General features: G+C 35.7%; 1 protein-coding gene across 5 annotated transcripts in view; it reads left to right on the top strand.

Moving 5' to 3' along the window:
- The window catches only part of LOC131543563 (cell migration-inducing and hyaluronan-binding protein-like), a 141,644-nt gene that overhangs the window by 59,458 nt on the left and 61,068 nt on the right, over positions 1–21,118 (top strand). For 3 of the 5 annotated variants that reach the window (XM_058781022.1, XM_058781025.1, XM_058781026.1), the window contains 7 exons: positions 4,775–4,872; positions 11,055–11,192; positions 11,460–11,598; positions 12,743–12,979; positions 13,361–13,540; positions 18,890–18,960; positions 19,076–19,171. In XM_058781022.1, coding sequence (XP_058637005.1) covers positions 4,818–4,872; positions 11,055–11,192; positions 11,460–11,598; positions 12,743–12,979; positions 13,361–13,540; positions 18,890–18,960; positions 19,076–19,171 — 916 coding nt within the window. In that variant the 5' untranslated portion in view covers positions 4,775–4,817. Of the gene's footprint in view, positions 1–3,058; positions 4,873–11,054; positions 11,193–11,459; positions 11,599–12,742; positions 12,980–13,360; positions 13,541–18,889; positions 18,961–19,075; positions 19,172–21,118 lie in introns of all 5 variants that reach the window. The other 2 variants (XM_058781023.1, XM_058781024.1) reach the window with 1 other exon arrangement.

Below are 21,118 nucleotides of genomic sequence, written 5' to 3'. Positions count from 1 at the left end.
AATTTGAGGTTGTTTAGATTCTACGCTATTATGCTCACAAAAGCATACAGTAAAATCAGTAATATTGTGAAATATTATTACAGTTCCAAATATCTGTTTTATATTTGCATATATTTTAAAATGTAATTTATTCCTGTGATGCAAAGCTGAATTTTCTGCGTCATTACTCCAGTCTTCAGTGTCACATGATCCTTCAGAAATCATCCTTATATGCAGATTTGCTGCTCAAAAAACAGATATAAAAACAGATATGCAGATATCATCTTAATGACAAACTCAATTGCAAAATGGCTGGAAATTAGGAAAGTAGGCAGGAATTAGACTTCATTGTTCAGTGATATGGAACTAAAGCCATGCATTTTTGTCTGCTCGTCCGCAATATTGTCTTGTTGTCACATTGATATATGCAATTAATTACTTTTAATTTGGTTAATTAATCTTCATATGATGTAATTAATTCAATTAAAATTTTAATTTTAATTGATTGACATCCCTAATACAGACCATTTTTCTTCATTGAATTTCCAGCTATATTATGAGTGTAACTGCGATAGAAACCCTGAGACGGCAGTTCCTTTGCTCTGTGCTGATAGGACAGGGTCAACATGAAGGACAGGGGTGGAAGTGTGTTATCTGCGAGGGCCACAGAGGGCAACAGTCTCTGTAAGAAGATAGACAGCCCAGAAAGAGATATTTGACTCAGACGCTGATAGCATTGGGAGGTAAATCCGGGAGGCGAGGTCTGGATCGAAGCAAAGCTTGTCTTCACTAGGGTGATGTAATGTTTGGAATAGACTTTCTCAGTGTTGGGGATTTGTAAAGAAGTCTGAGAGGGCATGCAGGAGTGGCAGAGCGGTCTGCAACAGAGCAACGTGAAAAGAAACTCAATTTGTACGCTTTCTGGAGAAGATGTGAGGCGAGCTTTATTGTGGAAAACTCTCCGCCTTGATGCTAGAGTGTTGTGGGTCATTGCTAAGGTTTCTGGGTGATTGCTAGTTGAGCCCACATCCAAATCTCTGATATTCTGCTGTCTAGATTGGGTTCCTCCTATTGGTTGTTTTTCGTTCACTTTTTTTAGAAACAAATCCATATTTAAGATGTTTTAACTTTAAACTGTTCCTTCTGGCCAAAATATGAGACTGTTTTTGTTTGTAATCAGTGCTTGATCTGTGCATATTTCTCTCCTAATTCAGACAACACAGCATTTTCACTGGCCAAACCAATTTTATTGATAGAGGACTTGTATTTTAGCTGGAATCAATCGTTCGAAGGTTAAAACGTCTTAAAGATGAATTTGTTACCATGCTGTTAACTGATGGACTGGATTGGAGATTACTTGTGGATTATTGTCATGTTTTTATCAGCTGTTTGGACTCTCATTCTGACGGCACCCATTCACTGCAGAGGATCCACTGGTGAGCAAGTGATGTAATGCTACATTCTCCAAATCTGATGAAGAAACAAACTCATCTCCATCTTGGATGGCCTGAGAATGAATACAGTTTCAGCAAACTTGAATTTTTATGTCAACTATTTCTTTAAAGATATGTAATTGAAATCTACAGACCCTAATAGATAAATTATAATAATATAAAAACACTTAAATGTGTATGTTGGACCTTTTCTTTCCACTAGTCTGAAAGAAGGCAAGTTATGGAAGCAAAATTGCCCAAAATTTCGAAATTAACCTAAAAAATTATGGTTTTGCTTGTAGAGTCTAACAAAATGCAGCATTTGAGGTACAGTATCATTCATGTATGTGGCACAAATGGTGATAGACGACTTATATCGCAAAGTTATATCGACTTATATCGCTTAGTTCAAGAGGTTTGGTTAGATCACTAAATATAGGTATGAGCACGATTAATAATGATGCTTGATTTAGCAACGCCACTAATTATTTGTGCAGTATTATCTTCAGATGGTCATTCTGCATGCATTACATCACTGGGCAGCTGGCTAAATCTAAAGATAGATATGTGTTTGCATGCAACATCCAGACAGCCACTGCTAGCACACATAGGAAGAAGATTCGAATGTGCTTAAATGAAGAGGAAATTGCGGTGCTCAGTAAGGCACATTTATGTTAAAAATGCATGCAGAGCTGTGATGAAAGATGCATGTCACCTTTGAATGGCTCAGCAGGCGTCAGCCTCGTAGATCTTGTGGTATTTGGCTCAGGGGAATCGACGTGCATTAGAAAACCCAATAAGGGGATTTTTTCCTGTCAATTTTCACCGAATTCCATCACGCCAGACACAAAGTCAGTGTGCTGAAAGTAAGAGAGCAGTCAGCTGTCTGCTGACTGTTACACTTTAACTGCAGGGAAAGAGAAGGTGCTATTTTGTGTGCAAAGAAGTCAAACTGCACCATGACATCTATTTACCTGCAAAACGTATTTTCCCTCGGTGTGCTGCATATCTAAATGTGTTTTTGAAATGGCAGTTTGCACAGTGTAAGATGGATTTACAAACTCTAAACTGCAAAGTCAGATGTAAGCAATATATGAAGTCATTCACATGTTACTGTATGTGCGGTGTGTAAATCTACATTACTGTTCAAATGTTTGGGGTTAGAAGGTTTCCGAAAGAAGTCTACTATGCTGCATTTATTTGATTAAAGAAAGATAGAGGAAAAACAGTAATATTCTGAAATATTATTACTATATAAAATAACTGTTTTCTATTTGAATGTATTTAAAAATGTAATTCAAAGCTGAGATTACAGTATCACGATCCTTCAGAAATCATTCTAATATGCAGATTTTCTGCTCAAGAAACATTTTGGATTATTATCAATGTTGAAAACAGTTGTGCTGCAAAACAGTGATATGAATTCATTTATTTATTTGAAATAGATGTCTTTGTAACGTTATAAATGTCTTTACTGTCACTTTTGATCAATTTAATGCTGAATAAAAGTATGAATTTCTTTCAAAAAGAATCTTACTGATCCCGAACGTGAGTGTAGATGTTCAAAGAGCTGCATGCTTCATCTTTTATTTAAGCTGTATTGTTTTGTTAGTGTTCCATCCATAATAACTCCTTATCTCTTGCAGGTCTCAGGTGAAGTATCTCTCATTGGCTATTAAAGGAAGAGGCCGTGTGTTTGACCCACCGCCAGCACCTGTTGCGCCAGGTCGACATCTGATAGCAGAATAAATGACAATGTGGATCACTGAAGACTCAAATAAAGTCTTACTCCATCCAGCACAGACTCGAGTTTTCATTTTTCACCGTTATTGCCACAGTGTCATCCCAGGCATTGTTGTGAGCCACATTGTATTTTTCCTGCTGCACTATCAGATGTGCTCTAATCTTAAAGAGATAGCGCACCCAAAAAATGAAACTTCTTTCATCATGCGCTCACCCTCTTGTTGCGAAAACACATATGATTTTTTCCTTTTCAGTGCAACACAAAAGGAAAAAAGTGTCTAGACTCTCCTTTTCTGTACATTTGGAAGATGCTCTGTCAAACTAAAAAAAAATTGCACATTAAAGCACCATTAAAAAAAGTCCATATGCCATATTCTAAGTCATATGATAGCTTTGTGTGAGGAACAGACTGAAACTGAAATCGTTGTCTGTTTGTTCGTTCTCCTTTTGTGTTGCATGTAAAAAAAAAAGACATGAGAGTCAGTAAATGAAATATTTGGCTGGTTATCAAGTCAAATTGATTGTCGTTTTGCTGGTTTATTCACTCTTGTGCAGCTGTAACATATTGTCACTTGCACTGCATTTTGAATAAACCAGACAAACAATCTTTGCAATATTCCCTCAATCCTTTGCACAGACCCAGATGGGAATGGATTGCGGTGCCAATATGATGAGAAGTTGGCAGTTCCTGACCATTATTCCTCAATATATAACAAAGACAGCAATGGATTCGCATGCTACACGGAGCAGATGCATAACATCGCAGGCTTGACACGTCGGACAGGTCATGATGCAACCGTTACTTTGGGACAAGGAAGCCATCACGCCTCGGGCAGATTGGCAGTGCTAATAACCATCACAACATGATAATGCCAATGCAGAATATCAACAAAAACAGCTCATTTAGGCTGAATTTGCTCAGCTTTTATGTGCAAGAAAACATTTACCGTTTAAAATGGCATGGGTTAGTCAAAGGAAGCATTGTCGTGTCTCTTTCCTCTTTGTATAATTGGTCCGTCAAGCATAGCTGGAGTCTGCAATACCGAAACCAGGAAACAGGATCCCGTGTATGTCTATATCGGTTATGTAACTTTTTATGTAACTGCATTTAAACAAGCACACCGTTATTAGCGAGGCAGTACCTGAGCCCTCGGCCCCTCTGAGCCTTTGATCCTTTATGGAGGTTCAAGTCGAATTGCTGGTGCTCTTGTAATCTCTTTGAAGATAACCACGTAACCTTCAGATCTAGCAAGTTTCAAAGGAATGCAAAACTGGGGTCCGACACGTTCAGATTCTGGCAAACTGACAAAATCGCTGGTCGGTTTCTATGGCAACTTCACACACGCTCAATGACATGTTTGGTCATGGTGTCATACGTGCCCAGAATTAGATTGAGCATGTTTTTTTTCAATGGAATACTCAGATTATAACTCAGTATGCATTGGGACAGGTTGATTTGCCTTGAAAATGTGAATAATTCACTCTGAACGTCTGTTTGGCTGACCAGTGGCAGAAATATGAAAACAATAATTATTTTTGCAATTACGTTTGGCGACACAGAAATGACACGCTTCAGCTTTAGCTGTAAATGAAGTAATTGTGTGCTTTTTGTGTTGCAGGTGAGGTGCCTTTAAACTCTGGACCAAACCAACAGTGCTGAAAATGAAGATCTGTGTTGCTTTTATTGTAGTAGCTGTTCTTCACATTGCTCAGGCTGGTGAGTTTCTGTCTCTCTTGTTCTGATGTATCAGTTTAGTCACAAAGTGCTTCAGTTGCATGACTTTTTGCATAAAATAAAATAAATGAAAAAAATAATACATAACAAATATAAAATAAAAATGACATAAAATAATATAAAATTGTTGCTTTAAACTACAAGAGCTCATTGTACTTTTAAAGCATAAAGTATACTTTGAATAAAGTAAAATATAAATAAAATATTAGTTTGTTTTGCATGATTTATGTGGTGTTTCAATGGCATGACTTTTGCATTAAATGAAATTAATTTTAAAAATAAAACTATAAATTACAATATAAAATAAAATAAAATAAAATAAAATAAAGTAAAATTAACATTATAATTTTTTTTAAATATGAAAAACTATTTTGAAATAAAATGTGAAAAAAATAAATAAATAAAATGCATCTTTAAACCATAAAAGTTCATTTTTTTCTTTGAAAGCATGTGAATAAAATAAAATAAAATTAAATTAAATATAAAGTTTCTTTGAACAACAGTTCATTGTAATTTGAAAGCATAAAATATACTTTGAATAAAATTATAAAATATAAAAAAATATACAATTAAAAAAGGTATATAATGAAAAACCTTTTAGTCTTTTTAAGAAAGTATTTTTATTTTAGGAATACTTCAAATTATAAACTAAAACAAAATATAAAACAAAAAATATAAAAAGAAATTCCCCTTTTATCTTTAAAATACAAGAGTTTATTCTTTGAACGCATGAATTACAAATAACATAACCTTATGTTTTATAGCCTTAGTTGCATAATTTCTCTCCCCTAAAATTATTAGTTGCCCTTTCTGTCTGTCATCCCTCTGTTATCTGCTGTCACTTCACAGGCTGAATTGTGACACTGCCTGATGTACAGTATCAGAGATTAGCTAGCATGTGACCGTCCAAAATATACCGACATCCTTTCAGTCTCATTTTAATCCGTCCGACAGAGAGAGACCGCATGACTAAGAGTCTTGTTACAGAAGAAGGCTCTTGGATTTAGTTCGCCAAACCCACAGAAGCCCTTTGAGAATTTTTTTCCACTGTGTTTCATTCTAGTTCAGCAAACTCAGTTTTAAGCCAAAACCCAACAGCACAATCCGTATCTTTACAGGCCTGTAAATGTAGTGCCTTTCTGCTCCTTTCAACTTTGCTCAGCAAAGTAGCTTTAATGTAATTTTACAAACCAAAGTTGCTTTCAGACCTCGTAGTTGGAAATGTGATTTGCAATTCTATAAAGCAGCACGGCCTTCCACATTAAAAGTCAAAATGAATGTATTCTTCAGTAGATGGTCATAATGGTTGCATGATTCAATACAATCGCCCGAATCCATGTGAAAACATGTTTTATATGCATTTAGAGTGAGATCACTCTTTTGGGTTTGTGGTATTTCCAGCGATGCCTTTGAGCGAGTGGATTCCTCTGGGAAAATCTGCATTTGAACTGCTTTTTGTTAACGACACAAAGCGTGATGGCTTTTCACCATTTTGTTTTGCGGCATGGATTCTGTATATTGTAAAGGCTGGCGATGAGATTAATGTATCACTTCAGGACAGCTAGTTAGTGGTCACATAAAAGCGTTTGTTTGAAATGACAGGCTGCTGTTTTCTTTGATTGCGTCATTCTCTGAGAGCTGAGCTCAGGATGAATGGGATAATTTATTAAAGGCACGCTTTATCTAATAGTTGCTTTGTTGTTTTTTCATTGCCTGTCCCTTTAGTTAGCTACGCTTCCACTTTTTTTTATTTTTATAAAGAGATAAGTTCATATTTTGCAAAATAGACTTTTACTTATGTATCCACATTGTGAAACTGATATTTTTTAAGTGTGTGTGTGTGGTTTTTAAACCTAGTAAACTGCCTATGAAAACAACTTTGTGACAAAAATTAGAGAAATGCTGCTAGTAAATACTTCTAAATGAATTGATCAAATATAGTGGAGAATTTGAGTGTTGTGTACGCAATCGAACATGTAGATAAATTTGTTTCTTCATCTGAACAGATTTGGAGAAATTAGGCATTATATCACCAATGAATGCTCTGCAGTGAATGGGTGCCGTCAGAATGAAAGTCCATACAGCTGATAAAAACATCACGATAATCCACAAGTAATCCACACCATGTCTTGTGAACAGAAAAGCTGTAAGTTTGTAAGAGACAAAACCATCATTAAGATGTTTTTAACTTTAAGCTGTCACTTGTGGCCAAAATATAATCCATAATAATGCTTGTTCCAATGAAAAAGTCCATCTCTAGTTTTCTCTCAATCAAAATCCACCAACATATTTGTTTAGAACTGTTTTGGACTGTTTTTCACTTTTAAACTGTGCTTGATCTGTGCATATTTCTCTCCTGATTCAGATGAGATTCTCCTGTTTCACTGGAGAAAGCAATATTATACATAGAGAACTCGTATTTTGGAAGCCACAGTTTAAACTTAGAAATGCATTAATGATGCATTTATTTCTTACAAAAATGCAGCTTTTCTGTTTGCAAGACATTAATTGATGGACAGGTCTGGAGTGGTCTGGATTACTTGTGGATTATTGTGATGTTTTTATTTAGCTGTTTGGACTCTCTTTCTGACGGCACCCATTCACTGCAGAGGAGCCATTGGTGAGCAAGTGATGTAATGCTACATTTATCCAAATCTGTTCTGATAAACAAACCAACTCATCTACATCTTGGATGGCCTGAGGGTTGGTACATTTTCATAGATTTTAATTTTGGGGTGAACTATTCTTTTTCATTTTTGGATAAACTATTCCTTTATTCCTTCCTTGCATGTTTTGAATCATAAAATAAAAGACAAATACATGATTGTGTGTTTGATCCCTTTATAAGAAACCTCTGCGCTACTGTTAGGTGACCCTCCACGTCAGCTGTCCACCTGAAGCCATGTTACAAGTGGCAGAAACGAATCCTGATTATGAACTTTATAATTAGACTGAAGCAAATCTCTCACTCCCAGTAATTGACTGTATCCTCCCAAACATCTTCACAACGTGCTAGACTCATCATTTTTAATTGCAACTTGGGCTAGTACTCCCTCAGGTCAGACAAATAAAACATTTTGATCTCTTTAATATCTCATCTGTTTGGCCCAGACAGCAATAAAATTAATTGAAGAGCAAATGGAGACTTTTGCTTAACTCTTTTTCATGCTTCTCTTGAGAAAAAGACAATTTCTCATGATGTGCTTTATAGGCCTTTATCACACTTCCGTGTTCGAAAAGCGGAAGATTCAAATAGTAGCGTAAAAGAACTTCCGCTGCAGGCTCTATCAATGGCTGTGCCCGTAGCACGGCTTTGTTGTGGATTATTTATGTAGAATTCAGCACAGATACGTCTTCTAAAGACACCAATCTCAGTTTACAACAATTAATTGAGTATTATGAAACGAAGGAATATGTTGTCACGATATCCAGATGCGTATTTCGTGACTTAAACAGGAGCGCGCGAGCCATACTGTATGTGTACAGGCAATTCTTCACAGTCTGATCACCTTATTTCAACACACAACAGCGAGAAAACTATATAAACAACATATATCACATTAATAAGCATTAGAAATAGCCAAAGCTTAAAACATTACTATAGGCTGTATGATTAAATTAAAGGTTTAGGGCAAACTTGTATTAAACATGCTCATATTTTTTCACGCGCTGACTTTATGATGCAATCCTCTATATTTGCATCAAATTTAAGTTGTTCAAATAAAGAAATATTTCCAGCCCATAGACAATAATTAAAAATCGAGTTATTCTCCGTGATTGCGTGCAACGATTGAATATCATATACTGTGAACAACAGCGGGAGGTTAATCACAATAAATATAATTCAAAGATAAACTAAATAATATTAAAATTAAATCAGTCCGAGTATTCCTCTGGCAGTAACTTGAGCTGCATGCTCTTCATTAATCTGACGCTGACAGTTGCGTCGCTCAGATAGGCTCATGTTACACATTAAAATGAAGGATGACATGATACATGGTATGGAATCGGTATAAATATGCAGTTTTAACATTGACGTTTATTGCATCAATGTTCAACTAAACTAAATTAGTTTAATTTTCTTCACAAAAATGCCGTCTGTCCATTGACAATAAAGCGGGCGGAAATTCCTTTACGCTACTAATCGGAGCCGGATGTGACGACACGCGGACTGTGATAAAGGCCTATTAGTTTATAATTTTTTATTAATTTAAATGAGTGTTATTTTACTATTATTGTATCCTCAAATAGTAGTATTTAATTTTTTGAATTAGCTTTTATTTTTATATTTTCTTTCATTTGATTAAGTATTTGTATTTTTTATGTATTTCTGTTTTTATTGATTTATTTTTTCTGTTTTAGTGTTTTACTTCAAATGAATTATGGTAACACTTTATTTTAAGGTGTCCATAATGCCGAGTAATTACCTAATTAAGTACTTAGTAGTAGCCGTTGTACTTACATGAAACAAAATGTACTTACCATGCAACTAAGTTATGGAACAGCCTATACTTACAGTTTGTAATTATGTAGATGTAATAGGGAGCTGCTGTTACACAGCTACTTATGTAACCAAAAGATTGTTACATATGTGTTGCAGACTTTATTATATTTAACATAATTATAAATGTAAGTACACAGACATAAGCTACTTAAAATAAAGTGTATCAAGATTGTACTTTTTGTACTTCATGTGTATCTATACTATACACCTTATCCAGCTGCACCTTAGTTTGATTTAACCCACCAGTACACAGCTTAAATACATGTAATACCTTTCTAATTACATTAAAATGACAGAATATTACACAGCCATAAGCTACTTAAACTAAAGTGTATCAAGTTTGTTCTTAAGTGTACAAGTAGCTGTGTAACAGACTCGGTCTAACAGCTAACAGCAGCTGCCTATTACATCTACATAATTACAAACTGTAATTACAGGCTGTTCTATAACTTAGTTACATGGTAAGTATATTTTTATTTCATGTAAGTACAACGGCTACTACTAAGTACTTAATTAGGTAATTACTCTGTATTAAAACACTTTAAAATAAAGTGTTACCTGAATTATTTTTTGTTATCTATCTAATTATTAATTATCTATCTATCTATCTATCTATCTATCTATCTATCTATCTATCTATCTATCTATCTATCTATCTATCTATCTATCTATCTATCTATCTATCTATCTATCTATCTATCTATCTATCTATCTATCTATCTATCTATCTATCTATCTATATTTATATAATGTACTTTTAATTCTGAGGGTAAACGCTACACTCAGCTATTTCTATTTCTGCTAAATTTCTGGAGAAATACGAGTTTATACTTAAATGAACATAACTGATACCCCTTAGTCTGCTGAGCTATGAAAGCGCAATAAGCCGTTCCTCTGGGTGATTATTACTGTCATTATTTTTGTTGCTGCATCTCAAGGCTTTGACTTTTTGTAACAGAAGAAAATGCATTAGAAAGCTCAGTGAAGCCCTTTACTCTCATTTCAAAGCAGAGATATGGAAATGCTCGTGATGAAAGTTCTCAGCTGCTCTGGGTCTGGAGATGTGCCATGTGTATTCAAATCAAGTGCGTGGCTTCTCAGAGGTTTTTACAACATTAAAGGGAAGAATGAGACCCTTTTAATATGTGATGACACTTAAAAGTCTGATTGCAGTCAGAAACATCCGCCTGTGGTTCAACCGCTGACTTCTTTTTATCAACGCAGTAATAGCAGATGAACTGAAGAGTTATCATGGTCAATTTTTAGTCTAGACATCTGAGATATATAGGTCATTTCGGTTGACATCTTAAAATGTTTGTTTCATTTGAAGTTTTTTCCTTGTATCATATATATATATATATATATATATATATATATATATATATATATATATATATATATATATATATATATATATATATATATTTGTGACCCTGAGGTTGATTTATTACAGCCGCAAAGTTTTTTTCTTCTTGGAAAGGACATTTTGAGTTCTGAAAGTTATGTTTTCATAGTATGTTAAGCTTTTTAATCTCAGAAGCTCAAGGAAAGTTTTATTTTTCATTAAATGAGAATCTAATGGAAAGGTGACTGTGTATTTCTGAACATGCAGCATGACTTCTGTTACTTATTCACACTTAAATGTCTATATCTTTTCCAGTTTGTCCAGATAAGCTGCCTGGACTACAACCTTGGACTCCCGGTCACAATGAAGCCCACAGAGTAACCATCGGTTACGGCCGCAAAGTCATCCTCACCTCATCCGCGACCATCCATTCCATCGAGATCCTCAACGGAGGTAGATCTTCCTAATAAAACTCTTTCAAACATCTCCACAACATTAAAGTGCCATGAAGATTTACGTCCGTCAAAGCTTGACAAGAGCCTTGACAGGCTTAAATCAAAACACATTTAATCTCAGTGTCGCCCTGAGCGTGGAATATTTGATGGGGGAATTCCATCACATTCCATGCCAGTAATCATCTTTTCGTTGGAAAACATCCTCACTGGTTGAAAATCAAGGGTGAAAGATCAGGACTGGCTTGATTTTGTTTGTTCTTTTTAGGGAAGCTTGTGATCGCTGATTCCAGTCGACCCATTTTTCTGCGGGCTAAGCACATCCTCATCGGGAACAAGGGTGAACTTCACATCGGCAGTCCAGAATGCCCTTACAAAGGCAACCTCACCATCTCTCTCTTTGGCAGGTGTGAATACAGGCTTTGAAATATCATCAGACTTGCTGAAACACTCCTGCAGCCTTCATAAGGGCACTTACAGAGTACAGAAAGTTTTGGAGGAGAATTTGATGGACATAAATGTTTTAAACCTGTAATTTTAAGCAATCTTAAAGGATTTGGGCTAAACTCAGAATCGGTTAACTGACTGCCATTCAGTTCTTGACTGCGAATTTGAATTGGCCAAACCGTACTGGAAGTTAAATGGTAATTTGAATCTTTGGAATGGTAATTTGAATCAAATGCAATTTGAATGCAGGAATTTTAATTCAGTACAAGCAGTGCATTCTGGTAGATCCGCATGATTCTAGATAAAAAAAAATTTTTTTTGACTTTTTTTAAAACAATTTGCACACAAAATATCTGATTCACAATATTGTTGAATATTAGTCTACAAAACAAATTAACAGTTTACTGGAGCTTCTGACAAAATGTTCTTTGCTTCATTTAAAAAAAAAAAAATCATAAACATAAAAATATGGAAGTATGTAATTCAAAAATGTAAATTAAAAGTTTACATAAAATATTTAGCTTACATTTTCCCAAACATACTTAAAATAATAGTGTGGACTTGACATCATTTGTCACTAGGGTGAAAGACAGCTAAAACATTTACATTTTATTGTCATGTGAATATTTATTATTATAAACTAGCTGTTACAAATTGATTGAACAAACTGGTTCAAAGAGTGATTCAATGACTCACTCAAAAAAAGTCACTTTTGTTTCATTCTTGAATGAATCAGCGATTTTGAACATATCATATTAAATGATTCACTGATTGCAATTTTTGCATTCATTGCTATATATTTTTCATATGTATCAATATATAGCCATTTATGGCCCGTGCATATATTGCAATATATTTAAAAATATACTCACTAGTTTCCCATATATGGAAATGTATTATTTAATACATCACATTATATTTTCCAATATATTCCCTTATATTTTTGTAGCTGCTGACATGGAATTAAAAAAAATAAATAAATATATACATAAATTTAGAATCACAATCCTTTGCCATCTTAAATCTGGAATTTAAAATGCATTCTGTTCAATTCTGAATTCATTGGACGATCTGATAAACTGATTTCTTGTTGTTTTGAAAAAGGTCTGATGACACCGAGGTCAAACACAGTTATTTTGGCCGCAAGTACATTGGTGTAGGAACCGGAGGAACCTTGGAGATTCATGGCAAAAAGAAGCTGTCCTGGACGTTCCTGAACAAAACCCTCCATCCTGGGCAGGGCAATGAGAACAGCTACCGTTTCGAAAGGAGCTGGGGCAACAGAGGCATCATCATTCACGTCATCAACCCCAAGACCGGAGAGGTTCTGCACACTGATAGGTCAGTGGGACACCATCTCTCCTCCACATTTCTTGTTCTTAAAGTTCGTTCCTAATTAATGCAGGCTTGCTTCTTGACAGATTAAAGCTCGTTACTTCAGTACATCATGTAAAACCAACTAACTGATGGTTTTAATGTGCAGTTGGAATTAAAACAGTAATTACAAATCGACTGTCAAAACAAACAGCGCTTCCAAGTTGGCATCATCGCAGGCGATTGATCTATGACTATTTTTCATCACAGAAATGAGCGTCTGTTATTGAATCACAGCCTTCAGAAAAATCATTCATACTCCGTATGCTTACTGGCTTCTGTAACCGTTCCTTGACTGGTCTATGATTAATCTCCGTGACCCACTTTTACGTTTGTGTGTGTGTGTAGGTTTGACACATATAGGAGCAAGGACGAGAGCAGACGACTGGCCCAGTATGTAGACGAGGTGGAAACTGGGCAGATCTTGGCCTTGGTGGTTAATGACGAAGGATCCAACAACCTGGAGGATCTGGCTAAAAAGGCTCTGACTAAGCTGGGTAGCCAACACTTCCATCGACTCGGATTCCGGTACTATGATCAGTTTCCAACTTTGCAATAGTTGCTTATCCATGACCAGTCTGGAATTTGCTTTAGCATTAGTTGAAAATTGGATACTGAATTTAGAGCAATTTGGTCCAGTCAGGTATCAGCTTGCCTGCGTTCACATTTTCCTCTTTGTATCGCTGCTGGTCTGAAACCAGTGAAATATATTTCTTGAAATAGCATCTAAATAAGTGGCAAACCCTGTTCCTGTAGTTCTACCTTCCTGCACACAACTCTATTAGAGCTTACAAACTAGAGGAAACTTTTATGGAGCGTTTGATGGAAATGCATAAAATATGCCTCAAGGGTATGGAAAAAAATAAAAATAATAATACTTGTATAGCACCTTTTCTGCCTTCATACATAAAATGCAACTCAAAGTGCTTGACAGACTGGAATATTAAAAGGGGTAATAAAAAAAGAAAGCATAAAAATACAAAGCAAGCCAGTTTGAAATCATTAGCTGCAATTTATTCTGTTGCACAAAGGATTGTGTGCTATAATAGCCTAAAAGGCATGTAGATGCACATTATGAAAATCTACCAAAGTATACAATCTAATTCTGATCGCATACTATTTAGGATGGATAATAATGAAAATGGGATGCAGTGCATGATTCAGGTGGTTCAGGTGTGTTTGATTAGAGTTGGAACTGAATTTTGCGGGATGGTCCATCTCCTGGAACAGGGTTTGGGAAGCCCTTTCAGTTTATGGAATATAAATTGCATGAATTTATGAAGTCATTACTAGAAAATTACTAGAACGAATCCTAGAATGTTGCAAATGGACTGCAGATCGTTATGAATTAGGAATGAAAAATCACAGACTTTAATTTATAGCTGCATGCTCTCTTTGAACATCAACAATTGTCTCATTTAATTTTTCTTTCTCTTATGGGATTTTAGCAGAGACAAAGCTGATATTTAAATGAAACCGAAACCTCCATTAGGTCTCCTAAACTATGAAACATCAACCTCTGAGTGATTTTTCTCAGGGTTGGTTAGGAAATGCTGCGGCTTGTGCGAATGAAATTGTTGTTTACATGAGTGAAGCTTGGCTGTGAGAATATTATCAGCATAGCTGTGACAGATAACAACTTTGGAGTAATTAAAATGTTTAATGAAACACCAAGCTACAATCCAGAATCTGTGCAACATGTGATGCCTGGGAAAGTCATTTGCTCCTAAACTTTACAATCGCTCACATTTAAATAATCCCACATAATGACTTATGTTTCCCATACACAAATCCAACCACATCAGGAAAAAATAGCTCAGCTCAGATGCCTTTTAAGGATGGGGCAATGTATATATTTATATATAAACTCAGAATGGTTATATTCACAATGCTGTTGAATGTGCCTACTTGATTTTGTATATATATATTCAGGCAGATTTCATGAGTTTCTAACTCTAACTCAAAAGAGCGTACTTGCTTCCTTAGATGTGAAATTGATGGAAGCCAGTGAGAATGGCCAGTGGCACATTGGCATGTTTATTTGTTAAGTGCCTTCCTATAAAGCTATAAAGAGTATCTTTCAAAAAATTTACTGCCACTTATATGGCAAACTTGCAATTGCGGTGATTAGTTGAATGTGTATGCAGTAGGCGGTCGGTGAATAGAGCGGCTGGATGTGAGTCATAGCAACACAAGAGCACACGTTAAGTATGTTTAGTTTGCATATTTGTACAAAGTATTCTGGCTTTAGTCCTCATTAGTTTCTTTTTAAAAGAAAAACTAATACTATTATTTATTGAAAACATATATTTGAAAATGAATTAAACTATTGGTAGCACTTACATTTTTAGCGAGCAATTATCACTATTAACTGGTTGCTTATCAGCATACATATTACTAGCATACTGGCTATTTATTAGTAATTTTAAATTACATATTAATACCTTATTCTGCATGACCATATACCCAAACTTAACAACCTAACTATTAATAAGCAGCAAATTATGAGTTTATTGAGGCACAAATTATAGTTAATAATTAGTTAATAGTGAGATTTGGTCACCAAATAAAGTGTGACCAAACAATTTCTCATTTGCCTGCCTTGGAAGAGTAAAGTACGTAGTTACATTTTACATTAAGGTTCCATTTGTTAACATTAGCTAAACATACTACATATAGCTAACATGGACTAACAAGTTAATGTTAATTCCAATATTTTAGTAATGCATTATTAAAACCAGATGTTATATCTGTTAATATTATGTAATGGACCTGAGCTAACATGAATTAACAATAAACACTAGTATTTTTGTTAACTAATGTTAACAAAAGTTATTAAATACTTTAACAAATGTATTGCTCATTGTTAGTTAATATTAGTTAGTGCATTAACAAGTAGATAGAATTAAAAAAGAAAGAAAGCTAGAGTTAGAGGGTCAGATAGATACAAAGAAGACGGATAGATAAAATAGAATTAGAATAGAGAGTGCTATAGTTAGAGGGTCAAATAAAGATGGAGGAGATGTGTTTTTAGCCATTTCTTGAAGATGGGTGAGGATTCAGCTGCTCGGATTGAGTCGGGCCGATCATTCCACCAGGAGGGAACAGTTAATGAAAAAGTCTGTGAAAGTGATTTTGTGCCTCTTTGGGATAAACAATAAAGCGACGTTCACTTGCAGAACGCAAGCTTCGAGAGCAGTGGTTTTCAATCCTGGTCCTGGGGACCCACTGCTCTGCACATTTTGTATGTCTCCCTTATCTGACACACTCAAGTTCAGTACATGAATCTCTCACCTAATGAGCTGATGATCTCAATCAGGTGTGTAAAATAAGGGAGACTCACAAAATGTGCAGAGCAGTGGGTCCCCAGGACCAGGATTGAAAACCACTGTTCTAGAGGCACATAAGTCTGAAGTAGTGTATTTAGATAAAGGGGTGCAGAGCCAGAGGTGGTTTTGTAGGCAAACATTAATGACTTGAATTTTATGCATATTTAAAACTGTTAAAAATATTTATTCAAAAATCAATTACATTTTGTTTTGCAATTTTGCAAGTTTGTTTTCTAAAAAGTACAGCTATATATTTAAGATTTTATTTTTTGAATTAACATTTTTTTATTTATTTCCTATTTTTTAAGGAAACGTTCTCATTCATATGTATATACATTTTTTTAGTTAAAGTTTTGTATTTCAAGTTATTTATTTATTTAATTATTTATGGTTTTAGATTTTGTTAACGATAAAACCCCTGGCGTTTGACTGTTTCAGACCACTAATCAGAATCAGAATCAGAATGAGCTTTATTGCCAGGTATGTTTACACATACGAGGAATTTGTTTTAGTGACAGAAACTCCACAGTGCAACAGAATGACAGCGACAAGACAAGACACAGATAATAAAAAGAATAATATACAAATATACAAAATAGACAATGTACAAAATAGCAAAAAAACACAATATATAATATAGACAATTGAGAGAACACAGCCCTGAGGGGCACCAGTGCTGATGGTGTGGGTGCTGGATGAGAATTTTCCTAGGCTCACTAGCTGCTGCCTGTCTGTCAGGAAGCTGGTGATCCACTGACAGATGGAGGTGGGCACGGAGAGCTGAGTTAATTTGGGCTGAAGGAATGATGGGATGATGGTGTTAAAAGCAGAGCTAAAGTCTACAAACAGGATCCTCACATAAGTCCCTGGTCTGTCCAGATGCTGCAGAACATAATGCAGTCCCATATTGACTGCATCGTCCACAGACCTGTTTGCTCTGTAGGCAAACTGCAGGGGGTCCAGTAAGGGTGATTTCAAATGATTTCATGACCACAGACGTTAGAGCCATATGTCTGTAGTCATTAAGTCCAGTAATTTTGGGTTTCTTTGGGACGGGGATGATGGTAGGGCGTTTGAAGCATGAGGGAACTTCACACAGCTCCAGTGATCTGTTGAAGATCTGTGTGAAGATGGGGGCCAGCTGGTCAGCGCAAGTTTTCAGACAGGCTGGTGTCACACCGTCTGGGCCTGGTGCCTTTCTTCTCTTGTTCTTTCTGAAGACCTGACGCACATCATCTTCACTGAACTGAATTGCAGGTGTGGGGGAGACGGGGGTTGCAGGAGGTATGAATGGTGTTTTTTCAAACCTGCAGTAGAACTCGTTCAGATCGTCTGCCAGTTGTTGATTCTCCAGAGTGCTGGGGGATGGTGTCTTGTAATTGGTGATGTCTTTTAAAACTTTTCCACACTGAAGCCGTGTCACTAGAAGACAACTGAATCTGTAGCTTTTCGGAATAATTCCTCTTTGCCACTCTGATCTCCTTTTCCAGTGTGTATTTGGCCTGTTTGTACAAGACTCTGTCCCCATTCCAGCGAGCATCTTCTTTGGCCTGACGGAGCTGGCTAAGTTTTGCAGTGAACCATGGTTTGTCGTTGTTGTAAGTTAGATGAGTCCTGGTAGGAATGCACATATCTTCACAGAAACTGATATATGATGTTATAGTCTCTGTGAGCTCGTGATCGGTGGCAGCAGCTTCAAAAACAGTCCAATCAGTGAGAGAGAAATAGGCTTGTAAATCCCACTCTGCTTCATTAGTCCATCTTTTTACAGTCCTTAATACAGGTTTAGCTGATTTAAGTTTCTGCCTGTAGGTCGGTATGAGATGAACTAAACAGTGATCAGAGAGCCCCAAAGCTGCCCGTGGGACAGAGTGATATGCATCCTTTATTGCTGTGTAACAGTGATCCAGTATATTACTGTCTCTGGTGGGCCATGTAACATGCTGTCTGTATTTTGGCAGTTCACGTGAGAGATTTGCTTTATTAAAGTCCCCGAGAATGATTAAAACAGAGTCCGGGTGTTGTTGCTCACTCTCTGTGATCATATAAGCGAGTTTCTGTAAAGCCCAGCTCACGTGCGCTTGCGGAGGAATGTAAACACTCACCAGAATGAACGAGCAAAAGTCGTTTAATGTGGGTCACATTTAAAAGGCCATGTCAACAAACTCACAAAGCAGAATCTATCTGAGAAAAAGAATTTCCTCCCGAAATATGTACATCGTTGCATGTGGTGGGCGTTGCGTTCTGGCTGTACAGATGGAGCAGCGACACCTCTTTGGTCTGTCAGTCTGGTCTAGCTGAAGAAAATTGTCCTGATGATGGTGTCAGTCAGGCTGCTTCTCCCAGAGTGAAGCAGGGGCTGATGGGAAACTCTGGTGTTGTCCTCTCTGAGAAGCTCGAGCCGCCAATCACACCTTAAGTCAACATCATTTACAGCAGTGAAAGTCAGAATGTTTGTCTAGGAGGGACAACTTATTCATGGCCAAATCTTCTGACTTATTTGTCCCTCACACACCTTGCTCTCTCTCCTGTGTGTGTTTCTCTGCAGGCATCCGTGGAGTTTTATTACAGTCAAAGGGGACGCGTCCTCAGCGGTCGAGGACCATGCCGTCTATCAGGGTGAGCCTCTTTTGCCCACTTGTTTGACCAGTGATGGAAAGCAAACAGCAGCTCAGAAAGGAAATATCTTGAAGGCGAGCTGATGCTGGAGTTTTGTGTGTGTTTGTTTGTTCAGGAACCAAGGCTTCGTCTGAGGCCAGAAGCTCTCGGGTGTTTCACTCAGGTTACGGAGAGCATTTCACCATCACCACCATCAGTCAGTGGGTTCAAGGTACAAACACACCTCACCACCTCCACTAAACACACACAATCATGACTCATTTTCAGGTCCGGGTTGGTTTATGCCGGTATCTAGCTGGTGGAACAGCAAAACTTATTGGAATAGTTCAGTCAATTTTTATATATATTTTCATTTACTCATGGTGTATTTTTTTCTTTTGGGGAGCACAACAGGAGAAGTTTAGCAGAATAGGGTCTGTTAACTTTCAAAATAGACAAAAACATGCATTTATCTGTGAACAATACTTTTATAAAGTAAGGATGCATTAAACCGATCAAGCATGACAGTAAAGACATTTATAATGTTCCAAAAAAGATTTCTTTTTCCAAAGAAATATTCATGTTTTCATATGTATATATGTATATAATATATTTTAATTCATATAATATTGAAATATATTCTATTTTATTATATAAGAAATAAATATATGTAAATTTATTAAAATCACATTTATATTCAAATCATAAAGAGGGAGTATAATTTATATATTTATCTTTCATATTGCATTAAATATATTATTATTAACATTATATTTATATTCAGTTCATCAAGATATATCAAAATATATTAGTTTATTATACAAGAAGTAAATATAATATGTAAATTTATTAAAATGATATTAAATTCATATATATAATTTCATATATTAAAATATATTTTATTACAAATAAACATGTAAATGTATTCAAATTATATTATTTTTAAATTTATTAAATGAAAATATAAAAATATAATACATGCATTTATTACAAATATTTGTATATATTTTATATAGAATAAATAAAAATAACAGTGTAGGGGCAGCATAATAAAGACTGTTAGACTCTGAATTGGACAAAAAGCACCATGAAAGTAGCAGATCAAAATGTCAGTCTGTTTCTCACAAAGTGATCACATGACTTTAGAAGACTTGTTCCATCATTTACTGAATTTTAAAAAGATTGACTGACATTTTCCATCATGTTGACAGATTAGAAAGGAGGCACTGGGTCTATTGCATTTCTCTACTTTAGAGACATTCTCACAGTCAAAGACACTAGTGGATTAAAAATGAAGAAAAAGACACTCTGTGAAAATAAATGAGAGAAGATTTGAGGAGAGAAACAAGAGTTTCCAAGTGTAGTCCGGTGGAATGATTCATGCGATATTGTTCATTAAATCTAAGGTCTCTTTCAGATTGTGAGAGCAAAGAAAAATGAAAATGCCAAGAACCTGCAACTCAGCGGTTGGTGAAACTAAAAAAAGCTCTAGCAGAACAAGAGTTATTTTTCCTGCAAGAGAAGATATCAGTGTCACATTAAAAATACCAAGCGTTACAGTATTTTACAGATCGACAAAAATAGAACATAACAGGAAATGCACAACCGGTGCATCAAAGTGACGGATAATGATTATTTGTAGCACAACCTCTGGTCAGATGAGCTACTTTTATGGTGATTTCATGTTGAGTTCTTGTTCGTTTTGAAGCTTGGCATTATAAATCACACTCCACCTTTGAAACATGAAAAAAGAAAACCCAGCTCAGACGTACTGTCTAACATCTCCTGTTGTGTTTCCTGAAAGAATGAATAATGCAGGGTTAGAATGACATGGAAATGGGGCGAACTATACCTTTAACTAGTGTGTCTCATAGTATGGTCTTTCTTGTTGATGTCTTGCTGGTTAAAGCAAGTTCTGGTGACCAGCTGTGCCAGCCTTTCCAGCAGGGCTTTATAAAAATGTTTGACGCCATGTCTTAACCAGGCAATACGATAATATCTAGCAACAAACAGTTGTTTTGAAAAAAAATGAAGAACATAAAATCATAGCCAATTTGAATATATTTCCATATTTGATGTTTAAAAGGGTCATGAACTGTCATTTCTTTTTTTTTTTTGTACTGTTCTTTGAGGTTCGCTTTTAATGTTATCAAGATTTTTACATCAAAAACATAATAAT

This window comes from Onychostoma macrolepis, chromosome 07 (genome assembly GCF_012432095.1).
Source record: "Onychostoma macrolepis isolate SWU-2019 chromosome 07, ASM1243209v1, whole genome shotgun sequence".
NCBI classification, from domain to species: Eukaryota; Metazoa; Chordata; class Actinopteri; order Cypriniformes; family Cyprinidae; genus Onychostoma; species Onychostoma macrolepis.
Note: the sequence above shows the minus strand (reverse complement) of the source record. Positions and strands in the feature narration are given on the sequence as shown.